General features: G+C 39.6%; 2 protein-coding genes and 4 non-coding genes across 10 annotated transcripts in view; 1 reads left to right on the top strand and 5 right to left on the bottom strand.

Annotated features, from left to right (window-relative positions):
- Positions 1-50: 50 nt before the first annotated feature.
- Positions 51-5,028, bottom strand: RPL4 (ribosomal protein L4). Its single transcript, XM_012535361.3, has 10 exons — positions 4,899-5,028; positions 3,339-3,510; positions 3,042-3,148; positions 2,539-2,677; positions 1,945-2,069; positions 1,539-1,668; positions 1,126-1,282; positions 752-835; positions 522-642; positions 51-437 (listed from the first exon to the last, which is right to left on the bottom strand). The coding sequence occupies exons 1-10, from the start codon at positions 4,899-4,901 to the stop codon at positions 144-146; spliced, it is 1,332 nt and encodes a 443-aa protein (XP_012390815.2). The 5' UTR covers positions 4,902-5,028; the 3' UTR covers positions 51-143.
- LOC117203847 (small nucleolar RNA SNORD18) lies at positions 1,409-1,479 on the bottom strand. Its single transcript, XR_004486794.1, has one exon. It is a non-coding gene; the product is annotated as a small nucleolar RNA SNORD18 (small nucleolar RNA).
- LOC117203846 (small nucleolar RNA SNORD18) lies at positions 2,162-2,233 on the bottom strand. The gene has a single exon (XR_004486793.1). It is a non-coding gene; the product is annotated as a small nucleolar RNA SNORD18 (small nucleolar RNA).
- Positions 2,739-2,837, bottom strand: LOC117203850 (small nucleolar RNA SNORD16). The gene has a single exon (XR_004486797.1). It is a non-coding gene; the product is annotated as a small nucleolar RNA SNORD16 (small nucleolar RNA).
- LOC117203848 (small nucleolar RNA SNORD18) lies at positions 3,220-3,290 on the bottom strand. Its single transcript, XR_004486795.1, has one exon. It is a non-coding gene; the product is annotated as a small nucleolar RNA SNORD18 (small nucleolar RNA).
- A 202-nt stretch (positions 5,029-5,230) lies between the features above and the next one.
- ZWILCH (zwilch kinetochore protein) overlaps positions 5,231-20,842 on the top strand; it is a 40,447-nt gene continuing 24,835 nt past the window's right edge. For 3 of the 5 annotated variants that reach the window (XM_033439916.2, XM_049705907.1, XM_033439915.2), the window contains exons 1-7: positions 5,231-5,509; positions 8,702-8,753; positions 11,949-12,044; positions 14,852-14,970; positions 18,318-18,517; positions 19,044-19,114; positions 19,784-19,939. In XM_033439916.2, coding sequence (XP_033295807.1) covers positions 5,457-5,509; positions 8,702-8,753; positions 11,949-12,044; positions 14,852-14,970; positions 18,318-18,517; positions 19,044-19,114; positions 19,784-19,939 — 747 coding nt within the window. In that variant the 5' untranslated portion in view covers positions 5,231-5,456. The remainder of the gene's footprint in view (positions 5,510-8,701; positions 8,754-11,948; positions 12,045-14,851; positions 14,971-18,317; positions 18,518-19,043; positions 19,115-19,783; positions 19,940-20,842) is intronic. The other 2 variants (XM_033439917.2, XM_049705908.1) reach the window with 2 other exon arrangements.

Below are 20,842 nucleotides of genomic sequence, written 5' to 3'. Positions count from 1 at the left end.
AAAGTGTCAGTAAAAAAAATTCTAACCAAGATTCACACAACACATCCAAGTCATGTTTCTCACTGCCTCTTTGATCATAAGGTCTTTATTCAAAATTAGCTGTCCAAAATGATTTGACCTTCACCAAATAAACAAATTTAAGTTTATGCAGCAGCCTTCTTTTCCTCTGTGGTGGGTTTCTTTTCTGTGGGCTTCTTTTCTGCGGGCTTCTTTTCTGCAGGCTTCTTTTTAGCAGGCTTCTTTTTAGCTGCTGGTTTCTTGGTCACTGCAGCCTTTTTTCCCACCAAAGGCTTCTTTGGCTTCTTCGGCTTCTTCAGCTTCTTAACGCAAACGGCCTCCTTTCCCTTCTTTCCCATCACAGGCTTCTTGCCTGGAATCCCCTTCTCATCTGATTTGGCTTCTAGTGCTGCTGCTACCCTATCCATCCGGATTTTGTGCTGCAACAAATTAGGAAGAAAATCTAAGAATCAAATCTTTCTAAAAACTCAACATGTATCAGCAAAACCCAAATTATTGCTTACGTTCCTGGCCTGGCGAAGAATGGTGTTCCGGCGCATGGTCTTTGCATATGGGTTTAGCTTCAACATGATTCTCAGGTTTTTCAGTGGATTCTTCTTCAAGACTCTGCGATGAATCTTCTTGCTATAAAAAGGTAGAGACTATATTTATAGTTTATTTACATTACCCATATTTCTGAAATACCCAATAGTGTGAGGCTAGGCAAGAATTACAGTGAATATCACAACTTTACCGTGGTGCTCGGAGGGCTCTTTGGATCTCTGGGCTTTTCAAGATTCTGCTAAGGTCTGTATTGAGCATCTTATGCATGGGGAGGCTAAATGAAAACAGAAAACACTGACTATAGAGGCTCAACTCCTATTTCTCATGTAACTGACTAAAGAACATGAACCTCAACAAAAGATTACTTTTAATCATTTAAGCTCTACAGAATACAATCAGAATTTCCACTATACTATCACTTCTCAGAATCTCACCATTTCCACATATTGCATCTGTTTACAAGGAGGAAATGGCAACACAATCCGTTATTTAGAAAATATGCAAACCAATTTTGAACACTATCCACAGCATAAACACCATGTTCAATATATGAATTACACTCACTTGTAGTTACTCTTGAGGGAGGCAGATTTACGCCAAGTGCCATACAGCTCATCTAACTTGCGGAAAGCACTTTCAGTCCAAATGCAGAAACGTCCCACGTGCCCACCAGGAGCAAGTTTCAAAATGTTCAGTTTGCTTACATTAAGCAGAGTAATTCCTTTTAAAGGGAAAACAAGAATTAGGGAGGCTGTATTTCAACAGAAGAAACACAAATCATCTTTATAGCACCCAAGAAGTATTTTAATCATGAATTTCAACCATCAATGGCTCACTCATTCAGCCAAGAATCAGAACTTCCACAAAATCATGAAGTTTCAGAAACACAGACCATAAAGTGGAATCTCATCATAATAAAAGCTGAGTAAGCTTGCATAGCATGGGTAATTAAAACATGTAAGCAGTACAAGATTTACCAGGGATGTTTCTGAAGGCCTTGATGATACCGTTGTCCTCATTATAAATGATGCAGGGTCCCCTGCGCTGGATACGGCGACGGTTTCTCATTTTGCCTTTGCCAGCTCTCATTCGCTGCGAGGCGTAGACCTAACAAAGTGAGGTTTGGTATTTTGATTGAGATATGATCCCTGCAATAGATCTTCATAGTTTAAAAAACTTCATTTTACAGATGATCAAACTAGAGGCAAAAAATGACTTGCCTAAATTTAACACAGCAATGATTTCAGGTTTCAAACTCAAGTAATTTGGTTCCAGAGTCCTTGCTCTCACATCCACTGCGGTTTAGTTATACTGTCCCCTTCAGTAATCTTTTGAAATTTTAAAATCTGGCAACAAATTTGTGTGAAGGACCACAAAATCTACCTTTTTGATATCATTCCAAGCCTTAAGTTTCTTCAGGAGCAAAACAGCCTCCTTGGTCTTCTTGTAGCCTTCAACTTTATCTTCAACCACCAAAGGAAGTTCAGGAACTTCCTCTATACGATGACCTGACAAAGCCAATTAACAGTGACCTGGTTACCCTGCACCCTTTGAAAAACTGAATCGAACCCACAAAATAAAAATGGTGTATACAATTTGCCAAATCAGAATTTCCACAAATATCATGTGTTTCAGAAACACGGACCAATGAAGTGGAATCTCATCATTTTGACAGTTAAATAAAAAGAGGAAGCAACATGACAAGACGGAAAAGTTTTCTAACAATATACGACATCACTTTATTTGAATTAGTTCTCCCAGTTACATAGTATTCACTGATGACTGAGCTGGATACATAGTATTCACTGATGATTAAGACTGAAATGATCATAACTAGTATTTAGCAGACGGAAATTTAGCCAGACACTCTAGGATGAGGTGAATGTACACAGGCTGTTACCACCAATGAAAAGGGTCAGGTAGAGAAAAAAAGGGGTATTTTATACGACTCCTAGAATATAAAATATCACCACAAACCTTTAGACATGACCAGCGCTGGTAAAGCCGAGGCAGCCAACGCAGAGCAGATGGCATATCGCTTCTGCGTTGTATTCACTCTGCGGTGCCAACGTCGCCAGGTCTTGGTTGGTGCAAACATGCGGCCCCCACGACACATCTGTTTTCCCAGTTAAGAATCACATTTCTCAAATTTTAGGAATTAAAAACAGGTTATGCCTTGCTCAGTAAGAATTTTCGTCACCCTTCTGAACCAGCTTACTGACAGCAGGCAACTGTCGCTGAGAACAGAGTAAGGCGCAAATTACGACATCACTGCAAGCAAAACCTCCTACTGTCAAACCTGTTGGCTTTAAAAATTATGACGGAAAAATCTTCCAGATTTCAAATCTGTCTAGAGAAATGTTTAATCTGGACACTAGCATCTTCAGCATAAATTATTTTGCAACTACTAACAAGAAAAAGACAGGTCCAGCCTTTTAAATGCCACAGCTGACTAGTCTAGGTGGTTAAACGAAGGATACATTTCCAAAAGCACCCTGGCCAGAACGGTGAGTGCCGCCACCTCGAACCCTGGGAATTCGAGCCACAGCTCTGCCAGTACCCCAAGACTCAGCACTGGTTTGATGACCTGAAATTGTGAAGAAACCCAAGTTTTAGCTACCCAACCACACCATTCTGACTACATGCACGGTAGCAAACAGCATCAGAACATCCAGGAAAATCATGTGGTTCAGAAACACGGACCAATGGAGTGAAATTTCATCACTGCTGTTAAGTACCTCTTAAAAAGTCAACCCAGGAAAGATCTAAATCCATACCTGCTAATTCACTGACAGCATAGGGCTGTCTGTTGTTTTTGCGCAAGTTGGTGTGAACAAAGTTCACAATATCTGGTCGAATGGGAGCCTTGAACACAGCAGGCAAAGTGACATTTTTGCCAGATGACTCCCCCTTTTCAGAGTACACTGATATCAGTGGACGAGCACACGCCTGGGAAAAGAAAAAAAATATTTATATTGACAAGCAATGCCAGAGGCACTCTTCTCACGTGCCAACAAAAGCATTAACGGTTCAGTTCCAGAAGAGACTAGAGTTTGATGAGGTAGATAACACTTAAACCAAAAACAAAGGCTAAGTTACCAACACACCATCAGGTCTATTAACATCAGTAAATACTCGAAGGACACATGATTCTCAAGTTCTGCCACAGAATTTTCATCATTTTCAAAGAGAACGCTTTATAATTAAACTTTTAAATGAGGCCTTAGAAAGCAAAATAATCAAAACCATACTGTAAGGTTTGAAAATGCAATTTAATGCCATCATCCAAACCCTTTCATCCCAAATGTCAGCAAATCTACCAGGGCTCCACTCCTCCAAACATCCATCCTTGCCCCCTTCATCCCATTCCAAACACAGGTTCCAAAAATTACTAGTAAAAACAACAGCCCTGTTACTTCTTGCTCAATCTTCTCCAAACACTTACCACCTCAAAGGAAAACATCCCAAGCAGGATGTACACAACCTGCTCAACCTCGCTTTCCATACTCTTCCAGATGCTCAGGCCTACACTCACGGCCATCCCTGAGCTGCCTCAGATGTAACCAGTCTCCTACCTAAAGATACCCTTCCTCACCTCTTTCAGGTTTCTCTGATCACTGTTTATAAAGCCCAATTACTGCTTTCTCTCCAACTTCCTATGTCTACAGCACTTACTACCATCGAACATTACGATGCATTTTGACCAGCTCAATTACGATCGAAGCTTCATAAGAATAGTGCTTTTTCCCTATTTTGTTCACTCAACTCCCCAAAGAACATATACAGACGTTATTTATGCAGTACATACACAACAATTAAATTTTAAAGCAAGAGGACCAGAATGCTTTCAGAGGCAATTCTTAAGATGAACACACAATAATTCAGGAAAAAAGTGGAAATACAAGTTTTTTCTTTAACGAAATCTCTCAAAAGACGAAGTATTCCTTACTAAGCCGGGCACGGAGATACAAGACCCCAAACTGACTCCCACCCAGACTCAGTCTTAGGCCCTGCAAATTTCCAAGTCTTCAGTAGAACCCATTCTTTCAAGATCCAAGGGAAGCCAGAATTCCAAAGGTCCTTCTGCGCCCGAGAACGATCTGGGGGTCCTCCTGTGTCGCTTCCAAACGCGCCCTGCGCCGGCTCGCACACGTTGCTTCTAAGATGGCTGCCGGAGAGCCTCACTTCCCAGATCCCAGCCACAGATCCCAGCCCTTTGGTCCCCATCTCCTTCTCCTCGCTTCCCCTCATGAAGGTTTTATGCCCTGAACCTCCAAGCCCATTCCTGCCAGGCCCCAAGAGCAGAGAAAAGTCCAACAGAGAGAACTTTCACTCACCATGGCGGGGAGAGGAGAAGGCCACGCTCCTCTCAACCCTGCGGCTCCCACAGGAAAAGGAAGTGCTTAGCACTCCCACTCTGTATGTAACCTTCAACTCGTCCCCCACCCTGCCCCGTCTCAAAACCAATACAGGGACACAAAATATATCTCTACCACGCTACAAAAATAAAAATAGCGTATTATTTCTTCATATATGTCAAATTACGGTATCTATTGACTTCCAAAAAGAGCACTTAGAAACAAGGGACTCCTTTTCGCGGAGTAATCCATATGGGGGCGAGGCCAACTCTCGCGAGACGAGTGTCTTTTTTTTTTTTTTTTTCCCCCCTCAACCGTTACAACTTATTTTAACTTTTTCTTACGGGAATGGAAAACTATTGGGACAGGAAAAACAGCTGTATGCTATAAAAGTTTAACCTTGTGGACAAACGGGACCTGTTGAGGGGGTGGTGGTGGTAAAAGTAGTCCCGGCGGGGGGGGTCATAACCCCGGAAGTCAGCGTCTGGCGCGCATTTCAGTTTGGCGGTTTCGGATCTGCAGTCAAACTGGGGCGGGATGTGGGCGCGAACCAACCGAGCTGCTGAGGAGTTTTACGCTCATCTCCTTCAGTGAGTAGTAGCCTCTGCTTTTGTCTTGGCTGTGAGGACAGCACTTCTCCCTCGGGGTATCCCTCTTTCCACAGCCTTGGGGATTAGCGCCTTGCCAGTTTCCAGCGGCGCGAATGTTGTAGACGAAGTCCGCTTTCCCGGGAGCTGGGGAGAGGCCGGTTACCTGCTCCAGTGTGGGGTTGGCGCTGTAGGCCCTGCTGCTTGTAGTCTCGTTTAGGAGAAAACGTGTACATTGTTACCCGAGGTGGAAGGTGCCAAGTTTTCCAAGAGGCACATTATTCACTCTTACAATGCACACAACTTGTGATATGTTAGGGGCACCTACCAGGATAGAGAAAACTAGATGTTGACATCCTTCACCTGTTTAAAGCCTGGCTGGCGTGAAACGTGTTGTTATAGTCTATTCAAGATAGTTATATGAGCAACAGTTATAATGATAACGTTATGGTGTGTCGGCTCTTTAAAGCACCTTTGTTTCACAGTGCTCTTAATACTTCGTTTTATTCGTATAGTGAACACTAGTACTAAAGGGGATTCCATCCAGTTCTGTATCCAACATAAAAATCGAATCCAGTAGTTCTCAAATTTGAGCATGAAGCACTGTCACCTGGCAGGTTGCTAAAACATTGCTGGGCCCCCTTCCAGGGTTTCTCATTTAGTAGGTCTGGGGTGGGGCTAAAGAATTTCCCTTTTGTAACCAGTTTCAGGTGAAACAGATGCTGCGGGCCTGACACTTTGATAACTGTTGTAATCTATTCCCTTCTTTTCTAAATGACATACTTTTTCATTATTTGTCTTCATTGCTTTTATTTCCTGCTTACAAAAGTGGTAATGCTAGTCAGGTTTTTCAACATTATAGAAAGATCACTAGCTTTTTCTTTCTTTTTTTTCTTAAACAATGTCTTGGATAGCTTTCAGTATGAGAGCCTATACGTCTCATTGTTTTTAACAGCTATATAATATTTCATTATATGGCTATTTTATGTTTATTTAACCAGTCCCTTGTTGATACAACTTTATTTAGACCTTTTGCATTTCCTAATTATTTCATAGGTGTTAGTCTTTCTCTCCACCTGTATCCCTCACACTGCCTTTGTAGCTACCTGCCTACTGGAAATTTCCAAATGAGACCTCAAACTCAACGTCTGTGAAACTGAATTCATCTGTTCCCCACAACCTGACAGTCTCCTGAATTCTGTCTATGAGTTAAGAGTTCCAAGTCTAAGACTGTCACTTGGTTCTCTTTTACACTGCCACCCACCCCTGTCCCATCTAGTCAGTCACCATGTGCCCTTGTTCTCCCTCCATCCCTACTGCTTTTGTTCACCATCATCACTTTTTTGAAGTACTACAAGTTATTCACAGCTATTTTCCTGGCCTCCAAGTTTATAGCCTCCACATCAGGAGGTCAGGGAGATCTTTCTCATTTAAAATCTTGTAGTGAGCTCCTCTTGGCTTTCAGCGTACAGTTCAAGCCCTCTAGCAAAACCTCTTCCTTTGTGCCACGACAGTACCCCGCACTCCCCTCTGTTGGGACTCATCACCCTGTATTGCAATTGTTGGTTTGCTAGTTGGACTACAGTCGAGACTATGAACCAGAGGCTATGCATTTGTTTTATATCTTGGACATTTAGTAAGAATTGTGGACTAAATATTATGACATAGTATGTGCTTCGTGTCTGGTAATTGCAATCATGGTTGCTTTTGCTGTGGTCATCCATTTACAATGCTTGGTGTCAGTCTATTTATCTCTTGTAAAAATAAAATACAGTGTGTGTGTGTGTCTGTGTGTGTGTGTGTGTGTGTGTGTGTGTGTGTGTGTGTGTGTGTGTGTGTGTGGAAAAAAAAAAAGAATTGTTGACTAAAAGAAAAACCAAAACCCAAAAGTTACGTTATTTGGGGACCTTACTGAGGACTATAGCCTGGGAATCAGCTTCTCAGATAGCTCTGAAGAACTGTTCCAAAGAGGTAAGGGAGTAGTCAGAATATATAGGAGTTTTTGCTGGGGGAATAAATCAACAAAAACAAAGCAAAACAAAACAAAAAAGTAGTTGAACATCAAAAGTTTACTACTAATCACAAGAACAGACATCTCAAGTTAATGATTTTAGTGCTTTTCCATGTATGGGAAGATGTAAGAGTCTGGACTCATTGAAATTATTCCTTTGATACGCGTCTTAACTGTCTAGGGCCAGTATCCTGTTTTTCTGCATCCTGAATTCCCCTCAGGGTGCACCAGGGTGGCTGCCGTGGCTGATGGTTTTATGGTGGGCAGCATTCGGTGTTTACCAGAATGGCAGGCAACTTTTTTGTCCACAGAGTGCCTGCCCATAATACACATACTGGTGACATGATTCTTGAATGATTGATTGAATAACATCCCTGAGTTATGCATACATAGAAGTTAAACTTCTTTAAGAATAAGTCACAATCTTGTCCAAAATGTGAGTCATAGTTTTTATTTCAGTGAGTTATAGAGTGGATCAAACAATAAATGGTATCCTGAAACCATTCTGTTGGGTTCCTTTAGGACTCTAAAGATTCTTTTCTTTCAGAGTGTAGATCAGGCTGATGTGCATTTTGGTATGTTAATGGCTAATAGTTTACATGCTTTGGGATCAACTTTCTTGAATAAAATGATAATTATGAAGTATCTTAGAGTTTTGTGCTTACATTTTAAAAAGGAAATGCTTTAGCATTATCAAATTTACTAATGTTTTAGTGACGGCTCATGAAAACAGGGAGGATAGATGCTTCCATTTTAGCAATAGAAATCCAAGGCCTGGGACCCTTAAATAACTTCTCCATGGTTACCCGCTGATTCAGTGGCAGGTCAGAATCCAGTCATTTTTACTTCCCAAAAGTCATGTAGTAACTTACACTTTAATAGTAATTGGTACTGTGTTTTAAAAGTTACAAGAGTAGAGGTAGGCAACCTAATTTCCTGCGGCCTCTGAGAAGCAGTAGTACCCACTTTGGGGCAGCTGTCTATTAATCTCTATCACGTCTCTTTTTTTTTCCTTGTTAACCTAATACTCTTTTTCTGCTTTTTTCTCCCTTCTCAACCATGCCTTAGGACTGCCATGAATACTTTGCATTTTGCTTTTCTCTTGGAGAAAGTAATGGCTAACTCCTGAGTTTAAATGACAGAATACTATAGCTCTATTTCTCACATGTGGTTCTGCATTTCAGGGAATTTGATGAAGAAAAGAAAGGAATCTGTAAAGATCCATTTATCTATGAGGTATGAACATTTTATTTGGTTTTTAAACAACTCAATCATCCTAAAATTTTGAGTTTTTAGAAGTTGAGTTTACTGAAGTTAATTTACGTAGACTAAATTTCACCCTTTTAGAGTACAGTTCTATGAATTTTTACAAATGCATTTAGTCATATAACTACCCCCAAAATCAAGAACATTGCTATCACCTCCAAAAAATCCCCTCATGTCCCTTTATAGTCAACCGTTTCCCCTGTTCCCTGGCAGCTACTAATCTGTTTTATATCTCTGTTTTCTGTCTTCTGTATTGCCTTTTCCAGAATGTCATATAAATAAAACCATATAGTTTGTAGCCTTTTGGGTCAGGTTTCTCTCAATGAGTATGTAATGCATTTGAGATTCAACTGTGTTGTTGTGTGTATCAGTAGTTCATTCCTTTTTATTGTTGAGTAGTATTCCACTGTTTCGCCAGTTGATAGACACTTGGATTGTTTCCAGTTTTTGATAATTATGAATAAAGCTGCTATAAACATTCATGAATTTATTAAGTTTAAGCATCTAATATATGCCAAGTGTTCCATAGGTAAACTCCCCATAGGTAAACTCCCCATAGAACTTAATCCCTTAAAACAATTAGCAAACTAAAATTTATATTCTAAAAGACGAGCTGAGGAGAAATAGTCATAAATGGGCTAATATCCATGTGTGTAAAATATATAAAAAGCTCTTAAAATCAATAAGGAAAACAGACAATCATAATAGAATAGGCAAAGGATACAAATAAGTAACCACAGAAAGAAAAATACAAATACTGTTGACCCTTGAACAACAAAGGGGTTAAGGGTGCTGGCCCTCTACAGTCAAAAATCTGATTATAACTTTATAGTGGACTCTCCCTGTATGTGGTTCCTCCATATCCGAGGTTCTACATCTGTGGATTCAACCGACAGTGGGTCATGTAGTACTATAGCGTTTACTGTTGAAAAACATTTGTTTATAAGTGGACCCATACAGTTAAAACCTGTGTTCTTCAATGGCCAACTGTATAGTTATCTCTTACTATCTGAATTCTCACTAACCAAACTCAAAAATCAAATATATCCAAGTAAATGTATTATTAATCCCTCCCTATCTGAATTATTACCAGTTGGTACCTATATTAGTTTCCTACGGCTGCTGTAACAATGTACTACACATTAGTTTTCTTAAAACATGAGAAATGTATTCTCTCACAGTTCTGGGGACTAGGAGTCTGAAATCAAGGTGTCAGCAGGGCTGTGTTCCAGCTGAAGTCTCTATGAAAGGATCCTTTCCTTGCCTCTTCCTAGCTTCTGGTAGTTTCCAACAATCCTTGGTGTTTCCTGGCTTGTTGAAATACCTGCCTTTGTCAGCACATGACATTCTCCCTGTGTGTCTATGTCTCTAAATCTCTCTCTCCTTGTAAATATACCAGTCATTGGGTTTAGGGCCACGACCCCCCCAACCTAGTTAATCTTCATCTTAATTTGATTACATTTGCAAAGATCCTATTTCCAAATAAGGTCACATTCAGAGGAATCAGAGGTTAGGACTTCAGCTTATCTTTTGGGAGGACTTAATTCTACCCACAACAGTACTTGATCAAGAACTTAGTAGATCAGAATAACAAAGCATCCTTTGCTCTCTGAACTTAGTATCTAAATGCTTCAATATCCAAACTAAGAAATAGGTTCAAATAGTGAGAGATATTTGTCAATAATAATATTAGAGGCTGTTCACTCTCATTAGTGATCAAATAAATGAAAATTAAAATAATAACAGAGATAAAAATAAACAATGAAAATAATGTGTTGACCTAAGTGATGGGAATGCAAATATGTGGGTATGACATATTCGAAAGGCAATTTGACAATATCAATGTGATTTTAGATATTCATCTTAAAGTACTTAAAGGATGTCCATTATCAATTTTTTGTTATAGCATATGACTTGAAAATACCCAAATGTTGAATAATATGGAATTATGTGATGGTAGATCCATGGTACTAGACAGCCTAAGAACATTTAATGGCATGGAAAGAAGTTCATGATATGAAACCATTAGAATGTTCTATTTATTTTTTAAGCAAAATCCTATTGAGTTATCAAAATAACAGATATATTTCTATTATTTTATTTTATTTATTTATTTATTATTTATTTATTTTGGCTGAGTTGGGTCTTTGTTGCTGCGCGCAGGCTTTCTCTAATTGTGGCGAGCGTGGGCTACTCTTCGTTGCAGAAGAGTAGCTTCTGCAGGGCTACTCTGCACGGGCTTCTCACTGTGGTGGCTTCTCTTGTTGCGGAGCACAGGCTCTAGGCACGCAGGCTTCAGTAGTTGTGGCATGCGGGCTCAGTAGTTGTGGTTCGCAGGCTTAGGTGCTCTGCGGCCTGTGGGATCTTCCCCGACCAGGGATCGAACCTGTGTCCCCTACATTGGCAGGCAGATTCTTAACCACTGCACCACCAGGGAAGTCCCGATATGTTTCTCTTTAAATAGATTTATTTATATGTCTGGAAAAAGATCAGGCAAAATATACACCAAAAAGACTAATAATAGTAGTGACTACTCTGGCTAGTAGAATTATAGATGAGTTTTAAAAATCTCTTTTAGCTACCTGTTTCCAAACTTTTCTACAATAAATGTTTATTGCAATTGGAATGAAGAAATATGCAGTTCCTATAAACTGATAAAGTTCTAAATTCCATAGTACAATCAGAAAAAAAGATAATGTTTAGTAAAGAGCTAATTTTATGGTTCATAACAGTAAATCCAATATGATTAGGGGAAGAGGATGTCAGCGTGATCCTAATCAAAAGGTCTTACAAGGCAGGGTGCTCTTTAGGTGGGCCTTGAAGCACATAGATAACAGATATAAGAGCTAGAATTTTTTTTTTTTTTGCCCGTGCCACAGCTTGCAGGGATCTTAGTTCTCCGACCAGGGATTGAACCCGCGCCCTCGGCAGTGAAAGTGCAGAGTCCTAACCACTCAACCGCCAGAGAATTCCCCAGCTAGATTTTCTCAACATGAAAAACAACATGGGCAAAGAATAAATGAAATTATATTTTGAAAACATTACATCTTGTTCAAATTCTCTTTTCCAGTTACTTGCATAGAACTGGTCTTTATGTGTTTAAATATTTGTACATATATATGTGTGTATCTATAACATTGCTGGACCTTAATCCATTTTTAATAGGCTGATGTTCAAGTGCAGTTGATCAGCAAAGGCCAACCAAACCCTTTGAAAAATATTCTAAATGAAAATGACACAGTATTCATCGTGGAAAAAGTGGTAAGTAGTGCTTGGGCTTTGTGGTTAATTCTTAACAGCCAAATTTGGTGTCTTGTGGATAATCTCAAATGTACACATTTTCTTATCAGCATGTTAGTGACAGTGGATTCTAATATCTTTTAGTAGTAAGTACAGTGCTGTCCAACAGAGAGATAATGTGAACCACATACGTAATTAAAAATTTTCTGGTAGCCTCATTGCAAAAAAAAAGGTAATTAATTTTCATACTGTAAAATTGCCTTTTTCATTTGTTGTTCAGTTGTGTGAATTTTAACACATGTCTACAATCTAGTAATCACCATCATAATCAGAACACAAAACAGTTCCATCACCCCAAAAAACTCCCTCGTGCTATCCCTTTAAAATCATTCCCTCTATAAAATGGATAACTAATAAGAACCTGCTGTATAAAAAAATAAAGTAAAATTCAAAAAAAAAAATCATTCCCTCTTCTCCCTCACTGGCTTTATCTTCTTAAGAATGTCATGAATGGAATCATACAAAAGTGTGTAACCTTTCGAGTCTGGCTTCTTTCACTCAGTGTTATAATGCCTTTGAGATTCATTCAAGTTGTGTATTAATGGTTCATTTCTTTTAACTGCTGAGTAGTATTCTGTGGTATGGATGTACCACAGTTTCTTTACCCATTCATCCTTTGAAGGACATTTGGGTTGTTTTGAGTCTTCAACGATCACTAATAGAGCTACTATAATTTTTATACAGAATTTTATGTGAGCACAGTTTTCTTTACTGTAAATGGCTAGGAGTGGGATTGCTGGGTCTGAAATTATATTTAATAATGCTTTTATTTAATCTAATTTATCTAATGTTATCATTTCAATACCTAATTCATTTAAAAATCATTAATGAGATTTTAAGTTCTTTTTTCCATACTGCGTCTTCAAAATCTGGTATGTATTTTACACTTAAATCTCAATTTGATCTGGCCACATTTCAGGTGCTCAAAAGCCACATGTGGCTGGTGGGTGGCTACTGTTTTGAACAGCACAGCATAAGTAGCTATGACTTGTAAATTTCTACTTTAATTTTTGCTTGTTAAATGTAACAAGAGGGAACTTCTTATTTTTTGCATCACTTTATAATTACAGCTTTACACCTTTGTGGGTTTTTTTTTCTCTTTTTTTTTCAATTTTTGAATTTTATTTTACTTATTGTTCTTATTAGTTATCTATTTTATACATATTAGTGTATACATGTCAATCCCAATCTCCCAATTCATCCACTCCCCCAACCCCCGCCGCTTTCCCCACTTGGTGTCCATACGTTTGTTCTCTACATGTGCATCTCTAGTTCTGCCCTGCACACGGCACCTTTGTGTTTGAAGTTCGGGAACTGTTTTGGCAGAGCAGTAACAGTGATGTTAACTGAGTGCTGATAATGCTGTCACATTACACAGTTGCTTTGGGGCCAGGACCCATTCTTGGGTATATTGTTTCCCGAAGTAGATAGGAGCAGGATCTAATAGGGGAAAGTGGATGTTCCTTTAGAAGGAATATCTTTGTCTGCTTTAGGGCCCACATGCTGTCTGGACCGGGATTGAGATGAATGAACAGAGAGCTCTTTATTTTAAATACACACAGAAACTTCTTTCTGAGGAGGGGACATATTTATTTGTCTTTTGTATTAATGATGCTTATCAGTGGTGGACAGATGCTTGGAAAATAATTATAGGTGAATTATGTGGTTGAATTTAGACTTTTCCCATAGAAGGGAAAATGTTTGTTGAGCAAAAGCTGAAAAAATGAAGTTGGTCGGGTGAAGATGAGTTATCTGGGGAAAGGTAAAGATGAGCAGAGGAATTTGTGGAAGTTGGTTGGGCTACTAGTGAGGATGCAGCTTGGAGTTGTGAGGAGTTACCTGGCGTTTTGGGTTGGGGAACAATTAAAATGGGCTTTATTTCTACAAAGATCAGTAGAGCTTAAAGCATATTGAAAAGTAGAGCGGAAGGAAAAATGACATTTCTTGGATACTTCTAGGAACTATTTGGAAACCCAGGCCTGGAAGGGAGTAAAATCTGGAATCTGGCAGAAGAAATTCAAAGTTGAGGAAACATCTAGGTCAGATACCTATTAAGTATTTACTGCTAGAAGAGCTTAGTGGATAAGAACTTGAGTTTTGAAGTCAGACTACCTAGATTCAAATGTTAGTTTTGCCGCTCACCAGCTGTGTTATTCTAGGCAAGCTATTCAGCCATTCACTAGCTCAGTTTTCCGGTCAATAAAACAGGGTTAATGGTAGTATCTATCTCAGGGTTTTTATGAAAAATGAAAGAAAGCTTGCAACAGTACTGGTACATAGTACATGCTCAGGAAATGTTAATTTGTAAAATTATTGTTATTATTGGCAGAACTGCACTTTTTAACTACTTAAACACATGGATATCAGAAACACAAATGAGAGCTGATAGCCCTAAGAGGAATAGACTTAAGGAGTAAGGGCTGTGAACCTTCAAGTATGTGGAGTGACAAAATCAGGGAGTCTTTCATGGGTTTCCCTTGGTGTTTGTACATCATTTTGCACGTGGTAGAGCACTTCCTTTTCTGATGGTATCAGATACTTCCTTTATCAGTAGCAACTTAGATCAATATCTTTATAGGACAGTGGAAATGCTTCTGACGGTGAGATTTATTACTACCAAATTGATTTGTAGCTATGATTCTTGTCATAACCCAATCATTTTGTGCTTAAGCGTTTAGAAATCAGTATGTTATATTCTAGCATAGTAAAGAGTTGACTGTTACCTTAAGTGTTCTTTTACCTGGTTAAATAATTAAACATTTTTAAAGCCTTTAGAAAAGGAAGAAACAAGTCATGTTGAAGAACTACAATCTGAAGAAACTGCTATTTCTGATTTCTCTACTGGTGAAAATGTTGGACCACTTGCTTTACCAGTTGGGAGAGCCAGGTAAGTTTTTTCTTAGTGTAGGGGTGGAGGGTAGGATTTAAATAGAAGTGTTCTTATAAACATTGGGAAAAAAATATGTATCTAGCTAGATCCCTCCCTCTCTCCTTTCGCCTCCCCCTTGATGTGTATACTCAATTCTCTAAGGATAGCTCTACTTGACTGTCCCTTGACTGTACCATAGGCATCCCAAGCCTAACTAAGACGACTGCGGTGATCTTCCCTTTCTCCATTCCCCTATGCTGTTTACTGTTGTTGCTTCATAATTGTTTTCCTTATTTCTAATCTGGTTCCTCGCCAATCTTTTTTCCTCACTGCTGCCAGAGTGATCTTTATAAAATGAAAGCCTGATTGTATTGCTTCCCTGCTTAAAAATCCTTCAGTGGTTCTTTTGCCCCATGATAAAATCTAAATTCCTTATGAGTGACACATATGAGCCTTCAGCATCCAATCCAGTGGTCCTCCATGAGGGGTGCCATACGCAGCAGGCAATTGGAAATACGTAGGGATACTTTTTGATTGTCACAGTGATTCAGGGGAGCTTTTGGCCTGGGCCATGGATGGTAAATGTCCTGCAATGCATGGGGCTCTCCTGTCCAACGAGGAATTATCCCACCCAGATGCCAGTAGTGCCCCTGTTAGAAACCCTACCGCCTCTGTCTGCTTTGCCAGTTTCACTACCCACCCCCCAACATATGACTTTCTGTCTGCCCGGCCTCCCTCAACTCCAAAACCAAGAAGTCTTTGCTGTCAAGGAGTCCTGGAGGATCTGGTTTTATATATATAACAATATTAGAGAATAAGGACCATAATAACAATATTCACAAAGTGACTTTCTTTCATGGCGGGTTTTTTTTAAAATTTATTTATTTATTTTTGGCTGTTTTGGGTCTTCGTTGCTACGCGCGGGCTTTCTCTAGTTGCAGAGAGCGTGGGCTACTCTTAGTTGTGGTGCGCGGGCTTCTCAATGTGGTGGCTTCCCTTGTTGTGGAGCACGGGATCTAGGCACAAGGGCTTCAGTAGTTGTGGCTCACGGGCTTAGTTGCTCCGTGGCATGTGGGATCTTCCCAGACCAGGGCTTGAACCCGTGTCCCCTGCATTGTCAGGCGGATTCTTAACCATTGCACCACCAGGGAAGCCCCCATGGTGGGGTATTTTTGTTTTGTTTTGCTGTGTAGAAGCTTTTAAAATCTTTTGTAGTTAATCAGTCTTTTCTTTCTTGACTTCTTGATTTTAAGTCATGTTTGGCCTTTTTTGCTTTTCTGTCCCATAACTTGAACATTATTTATTTGCATTGTTTTCTCCAGCCAGTGTTTGTTTGGATTTATCCATAGGCTTATCATTTCTTTGCTCTCCATTTCTTCTTGCATTTCAGACCTTCCTTCTGGGATTATTGTATTTCTTTATTGAAGTAGAATCCCTTAGAAATGCCTTTTCTGAACATCTGTTGGTAATAAATTTAGCTTTCATCTCTTTGAAAAAAAATTTTAAGCCGTATTTTTGGTAACTTTTAATTCTGATACACTCAAATTTACAGAAAAATTAAAAGAATAGTTCAGGAACTTCTGTGTACCCTTAACCAGATTGACCATTATTTACATTTTGCTGTCTCTGCTTTGTGATTCTGTCACTTGTTCCTCCTCCTCTGCTCCTGCCCACTCCCCCATCTGTATAACAAACACGTGTCACACACACAGTTTTTTAAATGAAATATTAACAGTATGTTGGAGACATCATGCTCCTTCACCCCTAAATACTTCACTATGTATTTCCTAGAATCTAGTACATTCTCTTATATAACCACAGAACAGTCATCAAAATCTGGAAATTTAACATTGTTACAATATTACCATCTAATCCACAGACTATATTCAAATTTCCTTAAGTGTTCCATGACTAATGACCTCAAGCATCTTTTCATATATTTATTGGCTTCTACTTTCTCCCACCCCCCAGGTTTACTGAGATATAATTGACATATTCTGTTATTTCTTTTGCTTAATATCACAGCCTACTTCCACTCCCAATGACCCTCTATCACATATTGAACTCCCTGCTTGTAGTAGCTACACTTTGTCTTTTTTTTTTTTTTTTTTTTTTTTTTTGCGGTACGCAGGCCTCTCACTGTTGTGGCCTCTCCCGTTGCAGAGCACAGGCTCCAGACGCGCAGGCTCAGCGGCCATGGCTCACGGGCCCAGCCGCTCCGCGGCATGTGGGATCTTCCCGGACCGGGGCACAAACCCACGTCCCCTGAATTGGCAGGCGGACTCTCCACCACTGCGCCACCAGGGAAGCCCACTTTGTCATTTTTTTTTTTTTATCACTTCTTGATCTGCCTCGTGTACCCTGCTCCCACTTCTTCACTTGGTGAAACTTTTATGTATTTTGCCACTTAGTTTCCAGATTTTTGTTTCTGGGATTCTGTGATATTGTGATGTATAATAAGAAACATATTTGGTCTTTGTCTGCTGTTCCTGGCACCCAGCTCCTGAAACCTTTGGAATTTTCTAGGTGTGGAGAACTATAAAGGTGTCTTTTGTTAAGTTAGTGAGGTGACTTTTGAACCCCACACCAGGTAACCTAAGAATGGGGGCTGCTTGCCAGGGGAACCAAGCATGTGACTGGAGGGTTGGAACTTTGAGTCCCACCCAACCTCTTGCGGGGGAGAGGGGCTGGAGGTTAAGTTCAGTCACCAGTGGCCAGTGATTTAATCAATTGTGACTATGTAATGAAACCTCCGTAAAAACCTAAAAGGAGAGGGTTTGGAGAGCTTCTGGGTTGGTGAACACAGGGAGGTGCTGGGAGAGTGGCTTGCTAGGAGAGGCCATGGAAGCTCTGTGCCCTTTTCCTCATATTTTTCCCTTTGCATCTCTTCCATCTGGCTGTTTCTGAGTTCTACACTTTTATAATAAACTGGTAATCTAGCAAGTAAAATGTTTCTCTGAGTTCTGTGAGCAGCTCTAGCATGTTAATTTAACCCAAGGAGGGGGTTGTTGGGACCTGCGATCTATAGACACACAGATGACAACCTTGACTTGGAATTTGGCAATTGGAAGTTGGGGGGAGGCAGTCTTGTAGGACTGAGGCTTTAACCTGCGGGAGCTGATGCTATCTTTGGGTAGATAGTGTCAGAACTGAGTTGAATTGTAGGATACCCAGCTGGTGTCAGAATTGCTTGGTGTAAGGAAAAACCACACACATTGGAATTGGGTATAAAATCTTAGATGGTGATCAGAAGTGGGATCAGAGTCAGAATCGTAGCTACTGTTCATGATATCTTTGGAAAAGAAAACTTTTGACTGATTGACAGCCTCTACGTCTAATTTATTCTTCCTACTGTTGTTTCCAAGGCAGTTAATTGGACTTTACACCATGGCTCACAATCCTAATATGACCCATTTGAAGATTAATCGGCCAGTTACTGCCCTTCCTCCCCTTTGGGTAAGGTGTGATGGTTCAGATCCTGAAGGTACCTGTTGGCTGGGAGCTGAGCTTATCATAACCAATAACATCATCACAGGAATTGTCTTGTGCATGGTCACCTGTAAAGGTGAGTACTCACTTCTCTTACTTTTGTGGGTGTGTGTGTATATATTTATTTGTATAGTTATTGCTTTGTGGTTTTTACTGAAACTTGATATTGTTAAGAGGGAAGTGCACACAGTGGAACCTGTGTTAGCCACCATGAATCTACTGCAATGTGTAACTTGCAGCATGTAGGAGATAGTCCAGAAACAGATTTCCAGAAGTCCGAACAGAATTTTATGGCTGTTTTATTTGGGTTTCATTTCATTTATATGTGTGTATTTTTGGAAGTTTTCATTGGAGGATAAAAAAGTTGAATATAATTCCAATTTCATAGTGGGCCTTTAATTATACTTTTGGTAGTATTATTGACCTCTGTTCCACTTTCCTTCTTTTAAAAACATTTCGTCTGTGATTTAAAATTTAATTTCAACAATCATTAGTGTTAAGTTGTGAGACCCTCAGAATTTGAGGGATTATAATTTTCTAGCTCTAATGATGTAATTTTGAATTGTACCTGTAAAGTATTTTCTTTCTTTCATGTCCTATAGCTGATAAAAATTATTCTGTAAATCTTGAAGACCTCAAAAATTCACACAAGAAAAGACATCACTTGTCTACTGTAAGTATTTCTCTTCTATTCATATTATTTTCTTCAAACTGCTAACAATCTGCCTTCCTAGTGTAAAGGTTTTTTCACTCCTAATATGACTAGATATTTTTCTGTACTATCAAAATGTTTATTTTCATATCAACTAATGACTGAAAATATATGCCTTGCCTTTTAGCTAATCTTTGTGATGAAAAAGAATTGTCTTATTTTTCCATTTGGGATAAAAGCATGGCACTTTGTTTTTAAAAACAAATTTTATTTATTTTATAAATTTATTTATTTATTTATTTTTGGCTGCGTTGGGTCTTTGTTGCTGTGCATGGGCTTTCTCTAGTTGTGGCGAGCAAGGGGTTACTCTTCGTTATGGTGCGCAGCCTTCTCATGGCGGTGGCTTCTCTTGTTGTGGAGCATGGGCTCTAGGGCTCACGGGCTTCGGTAGTTGTGGTATGTGGGCTCAGTAGTTGTGGCTCATGGGCTTAGTTGCTCCGCGGCATATGGGATCTTCCCGGACTAGGGCTTGATCCCGTGTCCCCTGCATTGGCAGGTGGATTCTTAACCACTGTACCACCAGGGAAGTCCTCGACACTTTTTCTTTTGGGAAGAGAGTCAGTCATTTTGATAATGGGCCTTTGGCCTTGTGAAAGCACAGCTAATGGTTTGCTGGATGCACTCTTTCAGTTAACAGCCAGCGGCTTTGCCCAGTATGAGCTCTTTAAGTCCACTGCCTTGGATGATACAGTTGCTGCCTCACAAACTACGATCACTTTGGATATTTCCTGGAGTCCTGTGGATGAGATTCTTCAAATCCCTCCACTCTCTTCAACTGCAGCTCTGGTAGGAGCAAACCCTTCTTTCTGTTGCGTTTACTCAGTGTGGATTTACTTTGAACTTGCCTGTTGCTAGTGCTCCATGCTTCCAGCCCAGCCCCAGGCTTAGCTCTCCCTGGGCAGCTTTGAAAGGCTCAGCTTGCCCCTGAAGTCTCACCAGAGCAGCCAGTGGAGGTTTTGCCAGGTGATCTGATCTATCAGTTATCCACAGTGCTGCGATTATGATTAATAAAGTCTCTTGAGTGGGGACTCAAACGGAATCATCACAGTGACTTACAGTCTCTGCTGTTCTTAAAAGAGTGCAGATATTGGCAACACATCAAGAGTCATTATTCTATTCAGACCTTTCACCCTATATTTACATTTCTAGAATCTCTCTTAAGAAATTCATCAGAATTGGTAACAGAAATATATGGACAAAGATATTCAATGCAGTCACATAGCTGTGTTTAGAAAATATTAAAAACAAAACCTGAATAGTCAGTAGGAAAATGATTTAAATAGGTTTTCATGATGAAATAGTGTATATATATTTTTAAAATCATGATTTAAAGTATCTTTAATAATGAGAGAAAATGCTTATTATTAAGGGAAAAAAAAAAAAGACCCGAAAAGTACAAAATTATATGTACAGTAGGATCTCAACTATGGTTTTTAAAAATGTGTACACAAAGGCCTGTATAGTGTTACAAGTGGTTTCCTCAGGGTGGTGGCTCATGGATAATTATATTTTTAGCGCTTTTCTTTTCCTGCAATAGGAATTTACATACTGGCATTTACTATTTTCTTCTCTTTCAAACCATCCCCCCCGCGTTTTTTTTTTAAGGATTTAGGTTTGTAAAACTTTGGCCTCTGGTGAAGACAGCACATTGTAGATTTAACACTTAGAAGTCTAATGAGCGTATTTATT

This window comes from Orcinus orca, chromosome 2 (genome assembly GCF_937001465.1).
Source record: "Orcinus orca chromosome 2, mOrcOrc1.1, whole genome shotgun sequence".
NCBI lineage: Eukaryota > Metazoa > Chordata > Mammalia > Artiodactyla > Delphinidae > Orcinus > Orcinus orca.
This window is presented reverse-complemented; position numbering and strand designations above follow the sequence as displayed.